Raw genomic sequence first — 21,382 nt, forward strand, 5'->3', positions numbered from 1 at the left:
GATCTTTTCTTTGTCAATTCCAGTCTATTGCTTCTGGTCCAAGAGGACCCTCACCAAATGCTGCAAGCTTTTCTTTTAACGGGAACCCTCAATTGGTGCAGAAAGATCAAACCTTGAAATCTGTAAGTTTGGTTGTAACATTATTGTCTTTACACCAGCAACATGGAATTATTGATAAAGAGCTAAATGCTTGGGGCTGAATCAGCTGCATAATTTAAGGGCTTGAGTATGATAAATAGCCCTAGGATTTTTTAGGTTAATTACTAGTTAGTGCTAATATTGTTTTGTAATCTTTAGCTCAAGTTCTTAAAGGTTGCCTCCTGTTCAGACTATGGAATAAATCTGAGAAAGTTAATGGAGATTTATGGAAGTTTAACCCAAAAACATCTAGCATAGATTATGGTGGAGAGATCCATGACTTAGCACTCAATGCCCTAAGATTTTCAAAATTGTGAGTGCGATGCTCCTCTATTTCACTATTCTTGATTCTTGTTTTTCTTTTTTGGCTTGGAATGCCAATTTTTATTGAAACCTCATTGATCTAGAAATGGAAGAGCTTGAACTTATCATGTCATCTCTTACCTTTGTGTATTTATCGTCTTTCTTCCCAGATAAGAGAGTTTGGTCCTTGAACTCCTTTGGCTTATTCTTTGTAAAGTCTTTCTTTTCAACTCTTTTTAAGCCTTCTATTTGGGCCTTGACTTCCTACAAACTTCATTTGGAAGGCCCCATCAAGGTTAAGGTCTTTGCATGGCTGGTAGCCAATAAAAAAGTTAACACCGATGACAGATGATGAGGCTTGCTAAGTTTGCCCCGGATCATCGTGTTCTGTGCTTGATGAGTAGGGAATTAATTGATCATCGTTTTTACATTGCCCAATGACTTTGAGCCTATAGACTAGGTTATTTGGCATTGCTGGGATGCATATGGTTCCATCCAAGAGTGTGACATAAATGTTGTTTATCTCTATTAGAGGATTTGGAGATAGTCTTAGAGGAAGGGTACTTTAGCGCATGACTTGCCTTGCATTGTCATGGATAGTTTGAAAGGAGAGGAATGTAAGAATTTTTGAGGATAAATAGAGGACCATAGAATCTATCTGGGATTTGATACATTTATATTTATTATTTTGGACTTCTTTCTCTTCAGCTTTTGAGGTTACTCCATTGGACATTCTATAACTTGATTGGAATTTGTTTGCAAGTCAGATAGGATAGGTTATAAGAAGCTCTCAACATGGACTTCACCTCCATTAGATTTGTATAAGTTAAAATATGATGGGTGTGCTATAGGTAACCTAGGCCAACTTTTAATTGGAGGTGTGATTAGGATCACCATGGTACAATTTTAAAAGCCCTCTCTTGATCAGTTGGGGAGGGTTCGACTGTTGAGGCAAAGGAGGGACTTTTTGCAAGCCAAGACTTTGGATCTTTCCAACCTCTTGGTGGAGGGAGATTCTGTTGTGACATTATAGATATCTAAGTTGGTGGTAGCTCCTTGGAGGTATGGCATGTGGCTTCATTGAATCTTTAGATCTAGCTGGTAGCTTTTGTTGCTCTGTCTCTTGCTCTGATTGTTTAGCTAAACACGGAGTGAAATAGATGATTTATTTTGTAGAAGAATTTCTACTCCACTGAGTTGTACATTGTTGCATATTTTGTTTATGCTCTTGTTTCATACTTGTTTAGTATAGTTATCTTTCTGCTCTTGTTAGGTTTTTCTTCTTTTTAATCATCTGTTGTATTTTGGGAGAACTTTTCATCCTTTCTTTGTACTTTTTTTTAAGGATAAAGCAAGAGAATATTATAAAAGGAAACACCAATAGAGCGCCCCATCCTTTCTTTGTACTTTTTTTCATCCTTTTTTTGTACTTAAATTGACATCAATGAATAGTTTATTTCTGATTAAAAATTTGACATTTAAAAAAAAATATAAATGGTAGTTGAATTGGCTTCTGATTAGGTACTCAATGCACCTGCATTCCATCCATCCTTAGACCCATGTAGGGAGGAGAGAGTGGGAAGGCAAACTCTAGATGTTGTGTTGATAGCCAACGAAATGGTGGATGGGAAAAGACAATCAAGAGAGGAGGAAGTGGTTTTGGGTTTTGATCTTGAAAAGATTTATGATCATGTAGACTAGGGCTTTTTGGATCAAACATCGGAGAGTACGGAGTTTAGTACTAGGTTGAGGTCTTGGATGAGGGGATGCTTGTCTTAACTCTTAAGCAACTTTTGTGGTCATAGTGAATGCTAATGCCAAAGGATATATCAAAGAAACTAGAGATTCCCCCCCTCCTTTTTTTTTTCTCTTTTGAATCAAAAACAACAATGATATTAATTTATCCATTTGTTTTGTTTGATTAGAGTTTGTATTTTTGGGAAAGATTCCTCATCCTTCACATGTCCTTTCAAATCCTTATCAATGAAGTTTTAGATTAAAAAAAATAAAAAAATCTCCAATCAAATCCAACTACTACTATGGGTCTTCATTGATATACCATAATAACGAGTATCTGTTGTGCTATTGGGAATGTTTCCACTCTCAACTCTCTCAGATCAAACTACTGAATATAGAGCTTGAGTTTTGAGTTATGGTCCATGAAAGAGTTGGCATTAATTTTTGTGGTCTATGAATCAGTCAATGCATTTATTGTGGATATTGAAGATTAATTGTGACTACATGCCAGTGAAATAACAACTTGCATGATCACCAGATTGTTCCAACATTTTGTTCTTCTGATTTCACTGCTTGCAGGATAACTCAGGGGCTGTTGCACAAGAAGCTGGTAGTATGTCTTCTGCTTCTCATGTCTCTCAGTCTGTTCCATTTCCTTGCTCAAGTTCTACAATGTCTGTATCTTCATCTCCCAAGATGGGCCCGACGACTTTATGGATGCCCTCTAACCCATCTTTTCCTGTGCCTTCTGGAATGCCTGTAACTCCTGGAACACCTGGCCCCCCTGGAATAGCTCCATCTACACCATTATCCTCCAATCTGGCTGTCCCATCTGCATCCATGGATTTCTCTTCTTCTGTGGTTTCAAGAGCTATTTTTCCGGCTGCTCCTGTTTCGTCAAACCCAGCTATTCAGCAGCAAATATATCCTTCCTATTCATCTTTGCCTGCCACAAATGCTTCTTCTCAGGGACCATGGTTGCAGCCCCCACAAATGGGTGGTTTGCCAAGGCCACCATTTGTACCTTATCCTGCTGTCTATCCCACTCCCTTTCCTTTGCCAGCCCATGGTTTGCCTCTTCCTTCTGTTCCATTGCCTGATTCCCAACCTCCTGGAGTAACTCCAGTGGGAACTGCAGGTGGAACTCCTATATCTGCTGCAGTTTCAGGTCATCACCTGGCAAATACTTCAGGGATGCTGTCGGAATTACCTCCTCCGGGAATTGGTATGCTTAAGATTTTGTGTTGGGATACTGCTCAACAATGTCAGGTTTATTTATTCTTTCACTAATGTTATGTTTGATTCAACAGATGACAATAAGCATGTCAATGGTGCTGGAACCAAGGATGGAGCAGCTGCGAATGAACAAGTAGATGCCTGGACTGCCCACAAGACTGACACTGGAGTTGTGTACTACTATAATGCTTTAACAGGAGAATCCACTTATGAAAAACCCTCTGATTTTAAGGGAGAGGTACCTAATATCTTTATATTCTTTAACAAACTGATCACAATATTGTGCATTGCTAGAATTTTTTTTTAATTGCATTTTCTGATAAAATATTATGGTATTTGCAGCTTTCAAGTATGGTAAAGAAACTGAATATAGACAATTCAGACCTCCATTTATTTAATTAATCTTTGAATGGAACTACCATTTTCCTACTCTTAAAAAATATCTTATCTTTGTCAACCGTTTTTTTTCTGATTTACTATTTTGATCAACTTTCTTCTTTTATTAAAAAATGAGTTTGCTTTTGATGATTATTTACCTTATATATTTTGTTTATCTGGAACTATGTTTTCAATTTTTTTTTAAAATGAAATAAAGTTAGCCATGTATGACATGAAGATGAACAAATGGAGTCTAGAAAACATTAAATAAATTGAAATATATCTCAAGATATTAGAGCTACAAGAGGATTTAACTTATAGAATTTGATGGAAGTATCATAATGGGATTGAATTCTTTATAATAATTCGTGATGATGAGATACTAACAAAAAAAAAAAAATAAAGCTTTTGGCTAAACAAATGTACGTTTTTGAATAAAAAAAATCTAAAAGAAAACTAATTATAAAATTTTACTACAAGTTTGAAATTATGTAGGAACACATTGTTGAAATATGTTTCATAAGAACGAGAGGGGAAAACTGTAACTTTATTAATTTTCTCCTCTTTTAGGGTGTTGATTAGAAGGCTTAGATTGTTCCCCTATTTTAGAGGAGAGTACTAATAATTTGGTACGACCCTTCTTAAAGGAGGAAATACACGAAGTGGTCTTTCACTTGGACAAGGAAAAGGCATCAGACCCAATGGCTTCACATTTGCATTTTATCAGGATTGTTGGATATAATTAAAGATGATTGGGTAAAGGTTTTCGCTAAGTTTCATGAAAGTAGAGTCGTCAATGAGTGCACAAATGCCACTTTCATTGCCTTAGCGCCTAAGGGGGGTCAAACCAATAGACTATTTGACTTTAGACCCATTACTTCAGTGACAAGTCTCTACAAAATTAGAACTAAGGTACTATCTCTATGATTGTGAGGGGTTTTGTGTGAGACTGTTCATATTACTTAGGGAGTGTTTGTTGAGGTAAATTGGATACAGATTTGGCGGCAAATGAAGTGGTGGATGAAAAAAGGCGTTTTGGGAAGGAAGGCGTTGTCTTTAAGATTGATTTTAAAAAAGCTTATAATAATGTAAATAAGGCTTTTTGGATCATGCATTAGAGAGGAAAGATTTTGGGCGAAGATGGAGATCGTGGATTCGTGGGTACAGTTCATTGGTTAGTTTTTGTAATACTAATAAATAGGTGTTGCAAAGGTTGGGTTTAGGTATCTATGGACTTTAGGCAAGGCAATCCCCTCTCCCCTTTTCTTTTTACCATTGTTGTAGATGTCTTGACTAGATTGATGTTGAGGGAAGAGAAGAGGACGATCTTAGAGGACTTTTTGATAGAATGAAGTAAGACGAGTAATTCATTTACAACTTGATGATGACACAATATTCTTCTTAAGAGCCAGAGAGGATGACTTGTACAACCTTAAGCCAATCTTGTTGGTTTTTAAATACATTCTTAGGCTCAAGGTTAATTTGGATAAGAGTAACTTACCAAGTATTAATATTAGTTTGACTGAGTCTTGGCTTTGGCTACTTTATAGATTGTAGGAGGTCAAATTGGCCCTTCTACTTAGGTCTTCCTTTATGAGGGAATCTCATACTAGTGTTTGTTTGGAACTTGGTTGTAGAGAGGATTTCACATTGGTTAGATGGTTGGAAGACAACCTACTTGTCCCTAGGTGGTAAATTCACTCTTGTGCAATCATGTTTTCACCTTTTGCCCTTGCATTTTCTATCTTTGTTTAAAGCTCTAAATAAAGTAACCTCTAGGATTGAGAGATTGTAGAGAGATTTTATTTGGTTAGGGTTAGGGAAGGGAAGATAGATGATCGTGTGGGTTGGAACCAGGCATGTAAGCCTAAGAAGGAAGTGAGATTAAGCATTAGGAGGATCTCCTTCGGGAATAGAGCCCTTGTAGGGAAGTGGTTGTGGAGTTTCCTTAGAGATAGTGATGGTTTATGGCACAATGACATATTGAATATCTCTGGGTCAAATTCTAACAGATGGGATGCGAATTGTGTTGTTAGTTGGTCACATAAATACCCTTGGAATGTTATTGTGTTCCATGGGTGATGGTACAAAAGTTAGCTCTTGGGAACATCTTTGGTTGGATGATAAATCTCTTAGTGAGAAGTTCCTAAACATTTATACAGTAGTGAAGTTAAGGAACTCTGTTATTTCTTTAGTACTAGTTTTCTCCTCCCTGTCTATATCTTGAAACTTCAACCTTCATCATGACCTCTTAGAGTAAGAGATTGAGGAACTAGCTGGTCTAATATTTACTTTAGCCAATGTCCATTTGTCACCTACTTCTCGTGTTGTGAGAGTTTGGTCTTTGATATCGTTAGGATTGTTCTGAGTTAGCTCTTTCTTTAATGCTATCTTTGCTTATTCCAATTCAATTCCTTTTATTTCTACAAATTTCATTGAAAATCCAAAGCCCCACCAAAAGCAAAGGTCTTTGCATAGCTTGTTGCAAATAAGGTGTATGCTAATGGCTTCTTCCAAGGGAGAAGACCATACAAAGCTCTTAGCTTGAAATGGTTTGTTATGTGTAGGGGGGGGGGGGGGGGGGGGGGGGGGATGGAGAGTTTTATGGATCATATTTTTTTACATTGCTTCGTTGTGTTGGCATTCTGGTGTAGATTGTTTTGACTTGTAGGGATTGATTGGGTTTCACTTGAAAGGGTGGAGGGGATGTTGATTATATACTTTAGTAGTTTTGGTGGTCTTCCTGAAGGTAGGACTCTTTTGCCGCATTGCTAACGTCACTTGGATTTGTATTATTTGGTGGGAAAGGAATGCAAGATTTTTTAAGGATAGTAAGAGGTCTCTAGAAGTTGTTTGGGACTTGTTTTACTTCTCTTCTTTCCTATGGGCATCTACCAATGAAGCTTTTGTAGAGGTATATCCCTTTGAGCCTTATTCTTCTAGATTTGAACCTAGTTTGCAAAAACCATGAGATTGACTAAGGAGGGACTTTTTGAATGGTTATCAACTCTAATGGGCTTTGCAAAGCCAAATTTTAATGGATATTCTTTGGGCAATGGAGGGCAGTTAAGAATTGGAGGGTTGCTTCAGGATCACTTTGGCATAGTGCTAAAAACATTCTCTAAATTTGCAGGTCAAGGTTTAGCCATTGACGCATAGATTTTAGCTCTTTTGGAAGGGTTTTTGCAGGTAAAAACTTTAGATCTCTTCAATTTTCTAGAAGGAGAGTATGATATTGTCATGTCATGGGCAACTAAGAAAGAAAGAGGACCTTGGAAGTTTGATGAGTTGTTGCTTCAAATTATTGATATTTCTTTAGAGTTGGGCTGTTTCTTCTCTTTGGCTTCTCGCTTAGGCAATCATGTGTAGATGCAATAGCAAAATGTGAAGCTAGACATATGGTTTCTATTGTTGGAGGTTTTATACCACTGTTAATTGTAGTTAGATTTGACTTTAAAATTAGTATGCAAATCCTTGCTGCAGGAAGAAGATTATTTTTTCACTGATAATTACCACATCATGCAGGCTGGTACCTAAGGAGCTTAAAATATATATTTTTTTCCAATAAAAAATGATCATTGCAATTATATTATGCAAAGAACCATTTAGAAAGAAGGATGAAAGATAATAAAGAGAACATGCATGTTATGTGTAAGACTAAATGAAGAGAGCACCACCAAGAAAAGAAAAAAGGAAAAAAAAAAAAGCATCATGTGTGTTACATGTCAAGAATGGAATAAATCCAGTCTCCGTAATATACCTTAATTACAATTCTATAAACTCATAGAAAATAGCTGTCTCAGAGTGATTCATTAGGAAGTTATATTATTGTACTAGTGTCCATGGGAATGATTATAATTAATTACCGGGTGTTTTGATACATATAAGGGCACGTCACATGTGGAGTCAAAATCTGTGTAGATATTGAAATTCCGCAAGCAATTGGTTATTGCAAACCATTCCTTGGCTGTAATCTCTTTAGCGGCTTAATTATTTTTATTATTATTTATGCTATAGCCTCCAAAAGATGTGGAAGTTAAAAATCAGTTTTTATTTTATTTTATTTTATTTATCAGAAACCTAATAGATCTTTTCTATTAATAAAAAGATCAAGAAGGACAAGACATCCTTCCACAATGTACAAATTTAGATCAAAACAAGGGAATGGTTAAAAATCAGGTTTCCTGGGCTTGCTCTCTCTCTCTCTCTCTCTCTCTCCTTCACATGCATGAATTTATATTGGTCCTATCAGTGCTAGTGGTTCATTTAATTAATTGATTAATTATTTTTATTTTTAATTTTATTACATGGATGCAGGCTGATAAAGTTACCGTACAGCCAACTCCAGTTTCATGGTAAGTCCAAGTTCATTTTTTGGGTTCTTCATATAGCATACTCATTTTTTCTTTTCATTTTTTTTATATCTTTTTTCCCAGTGGAAAAAATGTTGGAGTTATGTCTTATACAATTTCTGGTGGTGTTATCTGTTTATGTGTGCGATTCAAGATACCATATATGACTACTGAGCATTGACCACAAGTAGCGATTAAAAGCATAAAGGCATAAAAGCATAAAAATTCAATTTTTAAATTGATTTGTTTGTCCCCTGCCCCCCTAAAAAACAGGAAAAGAAAAATTGTTGAATCTGTTACATAAATGGTTTTATTTTCTGCAATTTTCTTCCCAAAAGAAAAAAAAAAGAACTTAGTAATATACTCTATGTGGCAATGTAATGGCTCTGTGGTTTGCAAAGAACACTTGTATTCTGCAGTTGGCAAATATCTCTCTCTCACCTGAAGATTTTCTTTGACAATTTTTATAAGTGCCCCAGTACTCCTATAGTTTCATTGTATCTCATAAATTCCATCCCTCCCCAAATGATTAGTTTGAACCACCTGTGAGCAAGTAACTTGTACACAAATAATGTATAACATGGAGCAGACCAGCTTGCTAAATGTTGCTTGGAATTTGGGACATGTCACCTTTACATTTTTATTTTATTTTTTTGGTGATTAGAAACAAATATGTTTTCATTAATAATGTGAGAATACAAGGGTGACAAATCCTTTCTTGGAGTGAGATTGACATTGAAACATGGACTTCAGTAATATGAGGTAAATGATAGCTAAATGGAGTATCTCATCGAAATAGTTGGACTGTTGTGGAGTAAAAGTCCTTGGGGGCAAAATGTTTGGCCCCTATGCTTGGCCATTTAATTGGTTCGACCTTTGAGAGCTATTTCACAAGAGACTGACTTATATGGAGGACTCTAAGCAATTAGCTATTTCTCTTAGATGTGTTATTAATCACGTGGCCCAAGTTCTAGGAGAAAGTTAAAAATCAAGATGTCTAGGTTTTGTTCTTAATTTGTTATATTCCAATCTCATTGATGTTGTTGAGCATGAACTTTTTTTTTTTTTTTTGGTGTATTATTTAATGTTATCTTGAATTATTGACCTTTCCCATTGTATCCTAAATGATAGGCTTTCTTATTTTATCATGAGTAGGGGGGAAGAGATTGACTCCTATGAAAAACATCTTCTCTAGTTTGCTTATTTATTTTGTCTTTATTTGTCCTTTTTTGATTAGTTAGGAGCCGCTTGGAGAAAATCCAAAGAGGTTTTTTTTTTCTTTTTTTGGGGGTGGTCAACTAAGGGGAAGACGTTATATTTGATGAGATGGCTAATTGTATGGTTGAACAAAATAAATAGGGGGCTGGGAATGAGAATGATTTCTCCCTTAAAAAGAATGAGCATGGTTATGAAGATTTGCAAATTGGGCAAGATAGCCCATGGAGGAGTCATTCAAGTGAGTTTGGAAAGGTGGATGGTGGATGGTTCACTATAGAGGTAGAGAAGCTGTTTAGAGTGGGTTTGTAGAAAGCATTTAGAAAAGGATAGGAGGAGGTTAGACTCTACACCCTAATTGTGGTTAGGAATGGGTGCCATACCAAGTTTTGGTCAAGGATGAAAAAATTGGATATTTCATCGAAATATCGAATATTGAGTGGGCTTGACATGAAATCTGCGATGATATCTCCTTTCACCGAAATTTCCAATTATTTCCACATTTTTCATCGATATTTTGGTGACATACCGATATTTTTCCAATTTATCAGTAATATTGCTGATTTAATTGGTCACGTTAGCACCGCCTTTTTCTATAAAAAGGCCCAAATGCCAAGAGAGCTCATCTAGCCTGCACATCTAACCCAATTTAAGCTGCCTACTTAGCCTAGAGAGAGCTGTAGCTCATTGTGATGGGTTTCTCCTTAAATTCAAGTAATTTTTCCTCTCTAGTTTTGATGTGGGATTACTTCTTAAGTCAAGAAAAAAAATTAAATTGCACAAACACCAGTCCAAGGATTGAACATGGGAGCTTTAGTGCTAGCTTAATTTACTGCAACCACTGGACTAACACTTTATTTGTGCTATGCATTCACATGCAAATGAATATATATTATATAAATTAATTAAAATAAAATTATTATAAATAAATCAATTTTAATTATTTTACCATATCTTTTATATAATAATTAAATACAAAATAAATAAATAAAATCATCAATATTTTAAATAAAAAAACCTTAAATATATTATAATTTTAAATTTAATTTGTATATATTATTACAAAATGTCACAAAATATATTATATATATTATTTTTTTTAAACCTGAATATGTATATTTTTTTTCATTAGAAACGAAGAAATATGTATTAGTAGAAGAAAATATACGAGAGAAGGATGAGAGGTCCTTCCCACAAAAAACAGAAACTGATCAAAAGAGAAAATACCCATCTTTAGAAAACTATATACAAAGATAATCTCCAATTATCTCAAACTTTTGAATAAAAAACTGCAGTCCAATTGAGTTGTAAAATACTACGAGGAACTCTTCTAAAAGCAGTAGTACAAGAGGCCCATAGAGAGGAATAAAAAAATGAAGTAAATCCCATAACATCCCTTCCAATCTTCCCTTATCCTAAAAAATCCTAGCATTTTTTTCTTGCCACACAATCCACAACAAAGTGAGGCAAGCGATTTACCAAAGTGTCTTGCCTTTAATTGAATTCCCTAAACCTCTAAATGCGATAATCATCATGCTCCTTGGTGGGACCCAAGCCAACCCTACTAGATTGAAGAGCTTGTGCCAAAGCCCAATAGTTAAAGGGCAATGAAGAAAAAGGTGGTCGATTGATTCTCCATTCCCCTTGCATAGAATGCACCATTGAGGACAAAGGAATCTGTAGGGTCTTCTCAACTGCAACTTATCATTGGTGTTTACCTTCCCATGTACCTAACTAAGCAAGGGCCTTAACCTTTGAAGGAGCTTTTGATCTCCACAAAAACTTGGCCGGAAGGAACAAAATAGGATTTGAGAAATTTGACAAGGCCAATAAAAAAGATTTAATAGAAAACAAGTTTGATGAGGACAAAGATTAAGCTCTTGAATTTGCCATAAAAAGAGAAAAATGCACTAAGCTAAGGGAGGGCATGAGTCTTTGAAGGAGTTCAATTTTTGTATCAGTAAGATTATGATGAAAATTAAAATTCCAAAAGAGTGGATAGGAATTGCCAAGGACAACTGAGATGGTGAGATTTTTTCACAAAAATAACTCTATAAAGAACAGGGAAGTGAGAGCACAAAGTTTGGTTACCCCACCATGGATCTTCCCAAAAACGGATTCTCTCCCCATTCCCCACTACTAGGCGGATAAAAGGGGAGAAATCTTGGAAAACTTGAGCAATAACCTTCCAAGGACATCTATGTGACCATCTAACCACCATGTTGGTGTCCCCATTCATTAGGATGTGTCCCATAAATACTCGCAATAACCTTATGCCAAAGACCACTCCTTTCCCTAGGGAACCTCCAAAGCTATTTCCCTAAGAGGGCATAAAATGGTTTGGATAAGTTAAATGGTGTATCTCTACATTTAGGTACTTAGTGCTTGTTGATAGTACTCTTGTTGGCTTTTATCAAAGTTCTAAGGGGCCAAACGACCCTCTTTCTCCTTATTATTTGTGAATATGATGAACGTATGGTTGGATGTCGACGAAGAGAAAATTGGAACAGTTAACAAAGTTGGTTGAGTTGAGGCATGTGATTGGAGATCTTTCACAGGTGTTGCCGTATTCTTCAGGGTTGATATTTGTTGTTTCTTACAAAAATGGTAAGGAGCGTGAAGGTACATGTGGAGAGGAAGACCTTCTGGGTTAGGGCAGAGGATGAGGTCGGAGGAATTTGGTGTTCGATAACAGAGCATAGCAGAGGCTCTGTTTTTGTCTTAGGTTTTGAGAAGGAGGAGGTTAGTTGGTTGGTAAAACAGCTAACAAAGGCCATTGAGATGAAGATTTGTATGGGACTCAATAGAAAATTTAGAGGAAAAACCAGAGCACATCTTCTGGAGGTTTGTTTCAATGTTCATGGCAGGTTCATAAGATTATCAGAGTTCGCCTCTAATAGGAAGTCAACCTTTCTGGTAATACCCGAGGGAGATAATGGCAGGGGATGGGAGCTTTTAAAGTCTGCGTTGAACTCAATGTTGGTGGTCCCCTCTTCGAGTTCTGTTGAAAAGGGAAGGCAGAGCAGGGAAGGAAGGATATTGCACAAAAATGCGGGTCCCCTGCAATGGTCCTATGCGAAGGTTGTCAGAGACGAAGGTCCGAGGAAGGGCGGCCTCGTTCCAGTTGGGAGATGGGCGAGGGCTGTGGTGTGCGAATGTCAAGAAGGTGATGTCAATTGGACTGAGGCCGGCCGGGCCATGGCGAGAAGGCTAGGGCACAAAGGCGTGGTGACAATCGTCCCATTTGCCAGAGGAAAAGGGTTGTTTTTTGTAGAAACCTTAGAGGAAGCTGTATCACTACACGAATCAAGGTCCATCAGGATTAAGGGCGGAATTATAGTCTCGTTGAGAAGATGGTCGCCGAAGGAAAATTCAGAAGTAGAGGGGAGATTCAAGGAAGGTTGGATAGAGTTAAGGGGTTTACCATTCCATTTATGGTCTGAGAACACTTGAAGAAAATTATGGAGCAGTGGGGGACGGTGATAGAGATCGATTGGCGAACTCTGAAACTTTTTGATCTTAGCAAAGCAAGGGTGAAAGTGGTAATGAAAGAACGATCGGTTCTCCCGGCTTTGGTTGAGGTGGTAGACGGGAGTTGGGACTTCACTATTTCAGTCGCAGTAGCCGTGAAGAATGAAGGTTGGCAGGTTAGAGAGATGGGTGAGTCAACTCGGCAACCGGTTGAGACTCACATGGGGACAGGTGGCAACAAGTGGGTAGAGGAAGGTAGATCAACGGCTGATAAGGGGTCCTATCTTGGGGCAGTTGACAGAACGTTGGAGTGGAGAAGTGGGCAAAAGGCGGAGAACGCTCCTGGGAGGACACGTGGGAAGAACAAGACGTTAGTGGGATACATCTGGTCCCAACCTCCATTGCAATCGGATTCAAAAGGCCAAATAGCTGAATCTGATGGGCCAAAGCAGGTTGGAGGGGCCAAAGCCCAGTCAAGCCTCCAGGATGGGTTTCGGGCCTTCAAAGTTAAGTCTAGAGCCCATCTTTTTAGTAAGCCCAGCCTACGGTCTGAAATAGAAGTGGGCTGGAAAAAGGAAACCAATGGGAAAGGCCCGTTTCAGTTGTTGGGCCAAGAAAAGGGAGACCATCAAGACAGGCAGTCGAAGGGCCCTTTTCACAGTGCTCACTTCTCTGCAAAGGGGAAGGAGAAGGTGGATCGTGAGGATCCTGTAGATCAACAGAGGGAATCCGCGATGAAACGCGGTTCAAGGAAGTTGTGGAATGCTCCGCTTCCATCAAGATCTGAATGTCGACAAGGGGAGCGAAGCCGAAGCGAGCCACTCACGACTGAGAGATCGACGCTACTCAGTGATAATTTTCCAATGGAAGACGGCTTCGAAGTGGGAACACAGCTGGTTCAAGGATGTTCCGCGGAAGGACCGACGCCGACGAAGGAACATGCGGAGCAGAGAAATCTTCTTAGGGTTCCTTGTCTGTCAAAGGGGAAGGAGAAGATGCGCAATACTGATAAAGGAGGAGACGGAGTAGGTTTTAAGGGATTTGTGGGTTGTTCTCATAGTTCAGTCATGGATCACCCTTCTAATCCCGCATCCAGAGAAAAAGGGCTCAACTTTGAGGGGTACTGTGGAATGATGGAAATGGAAATTCTCGAGGTATCTTCTCACCTTTTTTCTCAGCCTTATCTGCCTTTTCACTCTCCCCTCTCCGGTGTGACTCTTCCACACCCGAGCTCTTTTGCCATCGATCTCTCCATTCTAGCTTTTCAAGCCTAGTTTCCTACGAAAAACCGAGTGTTACCTGAATTTTTTTCAAAAATGGATGTCGCTGGGACCTCTAGTATTGGATGTGTTGGCATCCCTAATCGTGATGTGGCGGTGCCCTAGCTGCCTAGATTGGATCTGTTGTCGGAAAGCTGTGTCAAGTCCAATCCTAGTTCGCATCTTGGGACCCCTATTCTGGGCACAGCTAGCCAGGGAGACAATGAGTTCGCTCAGATGGGTGGGTTCCAAATTGAAGGTCTTTCCCCTAGCAAAATGACTAAAGTATGTGAGGTCTTAAACTCCTTGGATATTAAAGTGTATTCAAGGCGAAAGAATAGAGTCGCCATAGATAGTTGAGTTCTGTTGTCCTTGATTAGGTGCTATAGGGTCAGTGAGGTTGTGTTATGAAGATCATAAGTTGGAATATCAGGGGGTTGGGATCTAGGAAAAAGAGATGGGTGGTTAAGGATTTTTTGCGCCTTCAGAATCCAGATGTAGTGATGTTACAGGAAACAAAAAGAGAGGTGTGTGATAAAAGGTTTGTAGGAAGTGTCTGGTCGGTTAGGAATAAAGAGTGGGCTGCTCTCCCGGCGTGCGGGGCTTGAGGAGGGATTTTAATCATTTGGGACTCAAAGAAAATGAGCAGTGAGGATGTGGTAATTGGATCTTTTTCTGTCTCAGTCAAGTTCTTGTTGGATGGATGTGGTCCATTGTGGTTATCCGCTATTTATGGCCCAAACAGCCCCTTAATTAGGAAGGATTTTTGGGTGGAGCTATCAGACCTTTTTGGCCTTACTTCTCCTTCATGGTGTGTGGGTGGTGATTTCAATGTTATAAGGAGAAGTTCAGAAAAAATGGGTGGATCTAGATTCACTTCTAGCATGAGGGACTTTGATGGCTTTATAAGAGAAAGTGAATTACATGATCCCCCATTACGAAATGCCTCTTTTACTTGGTCAAATATGCAAGAGTCACCGGTGTGTAAGAGATTGGATCGGTTTCTCTATTCAAATGAGTGGGAGTTCTCATTTCCTCAAAGCCTTCAAGAAGTTCTCCCTAGATGGACATAGATCATTGGCCGATTGTATTGGATACCAACCCTTTCAAGTGGGGTCCTACACCTTTTAGGTTTGAGAATATGTGGTTGCAACATCATAGTTTCAAAGAGAGCTTTAGCAGTTGGTGGAGAGAATTTGAAGGAAATGGTTGGGAAGGTCACAAGTTCATGAGGAAGCTACAATTTGTTAAGGCAAAATTGAAAGATTGGAATAAGAATACTTTTGGAATGCTTAAGGAAAGGAAGAAAACCATATTGGATGAAATAGCTATCATTGATGCCAATGAACAAGAAGGGACTTTCTCTTCTGATCTAGCTGTTCAAAGAGCTGTAAGAAAAGGGGAGCTAGAGGAAATAATAATGAGGGAAGAAATTCATTGGAGACAAAAAGCCAAGGTAAAATGGGTTAAAGACGGGGACTGCAACTCAAAGCTGTTCCACAAAGTGGCTAATGGGAGACGAAACAGGAATTTCATCAAATTATTGGAGAATGAAAGGGGTTTGGTGTTGGACAATTCCGAGAGCATCACAGAGGAGATACTACTTTATTTCAAAAAGCTATACTCGAGTCCTCCAGGTGAGTCGTGGAGTGTAGAGGGTATCGAGTGGTCCCCTATATCAGAAGAGAGCGCTCTAGGTTGGATTCCCCTTTCTCCGAAGTAGAGATCTATAATGCCATCTTTCAGTTAGATAGGGATAAGGCGCGGGGCCTGATGGTTTCACCATAGCAGTGTTTCAGGATTGTTGGGATGTGATCAAGGATGACTTAGTGAGGGTGTTTGCAGAGTTTCACAATAGCGGGATTATTAATCAAAACACCAATGCATCCTTCATAGTTCTGTTGCCCAAAAGAGTCAGTCAAAGAAGATCTCGGATTTTAGACCTATCAGCCTGATCACTTGTCTCTATAAGGTAATAGCAAAAGTCTTGTCAGGGCGTCTAAGAGGAGTACTACAGGAGACCATCCACTACACTCAAGGTGCTTTTGTTAAAGGGAGACAAATTCTGGATGCAGTTCTTATAGCCAATGAGATTGTGGATGAGAAAAGGCGATCAGGGAGGAAGGAGTTGTATTCAAGATAGACTTCGAAAAGGCTTATGACCATGTTAAATGGATTTTTTGGATCATGTGTTGGAGAAGAAGGGATTTAGTCCTAAATGGAGGAAATGGATGAGAGGTTGTTTGTCGTCGGTCTCTTATGCTATTCTAGTGAATGGTAATGCTAAAGGGTGGGTCAAGGCATCTAGAGGTTTAAGGCAAGGTGACCCTTTATCCCCTTTCCTGTTCACTATTGTTGCAGATGTGTTGAGTAGAATGTTGTTGAAAGCTGAAGAAAGAAGTTTGCTGGAGGGCTTCTGGGTAGGTAGAAATAGGTGTAGGGTGTCTCATCTGCAATTCGCAGACGATACCATCTTCTTTGCTAACTCTAGTGAGGAAGAATTGCAAACTCTTAAGAGTTTATTGTTAGTATTTGGTCAAGTTTCTGGGCTTAAAGTCAATCTTGATAAGAGTAATCTATTTGGTATCAACCTGGATCAGGATCATCTTTGTAGGTTAGCATTGTTGCTTGATTGCAAGGCTTCAGATTGGCCTATACTTTATCTGGGTCTTCCTTTGGGAGGGAATCCAATCGCTTGTGGTTTCTGGGACCCAGTGATTGAGAGAATTTCTAGGAGATTAGACGGGTGGCAAAAGGCTTACTTATCTTTCGGTGGTAGGATTACTCTCCTACACTCATGTCTATCCCATATCCCTAGCTACTTTCTTTCTCTGTTTAAGATTCCTGCTTCAGTGGCTGCAAAAATTGAGAGGATGCAAAGGAACTTTCTTTGGTCAGGGATTGGGGAAGGCAAAAGAGACCATCTTGTTAGATGGGATGTTGTGTGTAAGCCGAGGGTAAAAGGGGGTTTGGGGATTGGGAAGATTCCTTTAAGGAATCGCGCTCTTTTAGGGAAATGGTTGTGGAGGTATCCTAGGGAGAGTACAACTCTATGGCATCAGGTCATTCTTAGCATATACGGGACACACTCAAATGGTTGGGATGCCAACACTTTAGTCAGGTGGTCACATCGTTGCCCTTGGAAGGCCATTGCACAAGTCTTTCAGGATTTTTCCAAGTATACTCGGTTGGTCGTAGGAAACGGGGAAAGAATTCGCTTTTGGGATATTTATGGTGGGGGACCAAATCTTCAAAGACAATATCCAAGACTATTTAGAGTAGTAATGGATAAAAGTGTTCCCATATTTTCAATTCTTGGTTCGGATCGCCCATTCTCATGGAACTTTAATTTCCATCGTAGTCTAACCGATTATGAGATAGAAGATCTAGAACGCCTCATGTGTTCTATTGATTGTATGAATTTATCCACCTCCGCTTCAGATGCAAGATCTTGGTCCTTATTGTCTTCAGGACTGTTTACAGTCAAGTCCTTCTTTATAGCCTTATCCCAATCATCTGATTCATCTCCTTTGATCCCTTATAAGTTTGTATGGAAATCTCAAGTTCCCTTCAAAGTTAAGGCCTTTGTTTGGCTTGTGGCACACAAAAAAGGTAAATACCAACGACTTGCTACAATTGAGGAGACCCCACAAAGCTCTTAGCCCTGACATCTGTAAGTTGTGTATGGGGCAAGGAGAATCTGCAGATCACCTATTTCTTCATTGTTCTATGACTTTGGGGTTGTGGCACAGACTTTTTCAGCTAGCCAAGATGGATTGGGTCCCTCCGAAAAGCATTTCAGACATGATGTTCATCAATTATAAAGGCTTTGGCAAATCCAAGAGAGGGTTGGTTTTGTGGCAAAATGCGTGCATAGCTTTAATTTGGGTTGTGTGGTGGGAAAGGAATGCTAGGATATTTGAGGACAAAGCTAGGAGTTCAGAGAATCTTTGGGACTCCATTCATTTCATCGCTTCGTTTTGCGCTTTTTGCTCAACGGGGTTTAAGGGCATTCCCCTTAACGTTTTACAACTAGATTGGCTAGCAGTGTGTAGGTCCAATGAGACGGTGTAGTGTCATGTTATCTTATTGTGTTGTTTAGTTTTAATTCTGGTGGGAGGATTTCTCATCCTCCTTATGTACTATTTTATCTTATCAATATATTCATGTGTGGTTTCCTATCAAAAAAAAAAATTATTTCTTAAGGAAGTCTTCCCGAAACCCAAACCTCCCATCTCCTTTGGCCTATAAACAACATCCCATCTGATAAAATGATCTTTCTTCCCTTCCCTCGCCCTAGACCAAAGGAAATCTCTTTACAGTTTCTTAATCTTTGAGGCTATTGATACTGGGATTTTGAAGAGGGAGAGGAAGGAGCTTGGGATGTGAGACAGACTTGACTAAATTAAAGTAATCCTCCATCCTAGAGACAAAAAAGCCTTTTTCCATCCACCCAACCTCCTCGATATTCTCTCAACCACCGAATACCAAAAGCCTATTGTCTTTGGATTTTGAATATGTATTTTATTTCTTATTTATCATTTCTTAGAGTTTTTTCCTACCTTTCCATGATTTTTTTTCAACATTTCTATGAGTTTTGATTTATTTTCAGCTCATTGATATTTTATGTCAAAACATCCACCGATATTTTCCAATATATTATGATATATCCGTAAAATCAAGTTATCGATATATCCATGAAAATTGATATTTTCATCCTTGGTTTTGGTTAAACACTTAGTGTTGGAAGAGGTCATTGAAAGAGGTCTTTCCTTCTTTTTTAGCCTTAGTACCATTACAAATGCAAGAATGATGGATCTATGGGTGGTGAAGGAAGGAATAAGGCATTGGAATCATTGTTTTTGGAGGCCCTTCTATGATTGGAAAATAAAGTTGGTGGTCTATTTTTGGAGTGCATTAAGTAGGCATGCCTTACAAGAGGAGTGGAAAGACAAGCTTGTATGAAAAAATGGGAAGGAGGAGTGCTTTTTGGTCAAGATTTTTTTTGGGTAATTCTTATTTTCCAAAAGTGTGCGTCAATATTCTGCAAAAAGAGTGTGAGGGTCAACTGCTTGTTTGAGGGCATTTTTCTTTTCTTTAGAAGCTATTGGGAGAAGATTCTAACTTTTGATCACCTCGTGAGGTCATTTGGAGTAACTTAGGTAGGCTAGCCCAGTCCAACTCAACCTTTTGGTGGGTTTGGGCTGCCATTTCTTGGATTGGACTTGAGTTAAGATTTTTCAACATGAACTCAATTCGAATTAGGCTAGGGCCAAGGTTTAAACAACCAAAGCTTAACTTGCAATTTAATATTTTAATAATATTTATATTTTTTATGATCTTGTATAGCGATATTCATTTTTTTTTTTCAATTTTAAAGGAAAAAAAGGCCAAATTGTAATTATATCATGTAATATGTTCAATTTCATTTTGCTAAAGAGAGACATAAATTTATTTTTAATTTTTTGTAACTATTTTAAAATGTTATCCTATTTATTGTTTAAATTTTGGTATAAATATATAGAAAGTTGTTTTAGTAGAACATGGTTCAAACTAACTCAACCCAAATTTGGCCTGTACGAACCAACCGACTTGAGCCTAAGCTAAACTTAACTCACACTTGGAAAATGAGGTTAGGTTGGGCTTGAGTCGAGTATCTCATGTTAAAGGTCAGGTTAGGTTGGGTTCGAATTGAATGCTTCTTAATTCAAGTTGGCTTGGGTTGACTCAACACAATCCACTCAAGTTGTAGCCCTAAGGATGATCCTTAGTAAACAAGTGTTTATGTGAGGATAGTGAGGAGATAAAAAAATCACAATTCTCATCCATTGTCAATCATGGTTGCTTTGGAATTTCTTGCTATCATAATATGACTTCATTGTGTGTTCCAATAAATGGTTGAGGAGTTGTTGGGTTACAACTTGTGGAGTAAGGATAAAAGTTAAGAGGAAGGTGTGGATGATTGGTACCTTGTGCTTGTTTTGGTGTATGTAGACAGAATGGAATGACAAAGCTTTAATGAGGACAAGCACTTTGTTCAAAGTAGAGAAAGTTCTTCACTAGATCTCTTTGGATTGGTCTAGATTTCCTTTTGAATTGGTAAATAGCTCTTTGGTGGATCTCATTGATGGCTATTCAAGTAGGGGCTATTCTTGTTTCTTTTTCTCCATTCTCTTCACTTGTGGTGCTCTGTAAATACTCTTTGTGTACATGGGTTGCATTGTCGCTTTTGTTGGGCGTCTTTCTAATAAATCAGATACTGTATCTGATTGGGTGTTTTCCCTGTATTATGCTTGTTCCCCTTTACTTACAATTCTTGTTTTTGTAGTTGTATTTTTCTATTATTGTTAGTCCAAGAGATCTTTGCTGTTGCAACTTGCTAAACAATTTCTTGAAATATTCTTTTAGTCTAAATTGTTTCATGCGTTCTTTTGCTTAGGGAAAAGTTGACTGGCACTGATTGGGCATTGGTTACCACTAATGATGGCAAAAAATATTACTACAACACCAAAACCAAGGTATCGTAAAATAGCATCAAGTGATGCTCTCTCTCTCTCTCTCTCTCTCTCTCTCTCGCTATTCAATCCTTGATTGAATTGAAAGAAACATATTTTATTTCTCAAACTATCTGGGTCTCCCATTATGGAACATGATCAAGTTTCTTGTATATTAGACTCTGATGTGATTATTATTATTTTTTTTTATTCTAGTTTGTCGCAAAAAATTTTAATGCATGAAGGTTGTCTAGTGTGCATTGTTTATCCTGATAAATTGCATATGCAGTGAGATTCAGTTACCCATGTAAATTTTTAGCTATAAATACATGTACTGTATTCGTAGTGAAGTAAAGGTTTGAAATAGAGCTGTGTGCACCAATAGTGATCTAGATTGATATAATTTTCTTCTCCAATTCCCTGTCCAAGAGCTGTATGCATCTTTATGAAGACATACTTATTTCCAACTAATGTGGTGTAAGCCCAAGTTGGGTTTAAGGTAGATTCTTTGAGGAATAGAGCCCTACAGTTCCTGAGGGAGGCCATGCTTTATGACATAGGGCCATCTTGAGGATCTACTAGATATACTCCAATGGTTAGGATGCCCATGATGTAGTCAGGTTGTTACGCCTTTGCCTTAAGGGAGAAATTTAAGAAGTTTTCTGTGATTTTTCCTGTCATACTTATTTTTTCTATTGATGATAGTAGAAAGGTAAAAATCTTAATTTTTATTTATATTTTTGTTTTAATGATGATTTATGGTGGATAGAACAACCACATTGTGCTCAATTTCCAAATC

At 38.2% G+C, this 21,382-nt stretch overlaps 1 protein-coding gene across 4 annotated transcripts in view; it reads left to right on the forward strand.

Moving 5' to 3' along the window:
- LOC117925100 (pre-mRNA-processing protein 40C) overlaps positions 1-21,382 on the forward strand; it is a 64,092-nt gene that overhangs the window by 13,552 nt on the left and 29,158 nt on the right. For all 4 annotated transcript variants that reach the window (XM_034843963.1, XM_034843978.1, XM_034843970.1 and 1 more), the window contains 5 exons: positions 24-122; positions 2,758-3,403; positions 3,489-3,652; positions 8,110-8,147; positions 20,529-20,607. In XM_034843963.1, the coding sequence (XP_034699854.1) occupies positions 24-122; positions 2,758-3,403; positions 3,489-3,652; positions 8,110-8,147; positions 20,529-20,607 (1,026 nt within the window). The remainder of the gene's footprint in view (positions 1-23; positions 123-2,757; positions 3,404-3,488; positions 3,653-8,109; positions 8,148-20,528; positions 20,608-21,382) is intronic.

Source organism: Vitis riparia, chromosome 1 (assembly GCF_004353265.1).
Source record: "Vitis riparia cultivar Riparia Gloire de Montpellier isolate 1030 chromosome 1, EGFV_Vit.rip_1.0, whole genome shotgun sequence".
Lineage (NCBI taxonomy): Eukaryota > Viridiplantae > Streptophyta > Magnoliopsida > Vitales > Vitaceae > Vitis > Vitis riparia.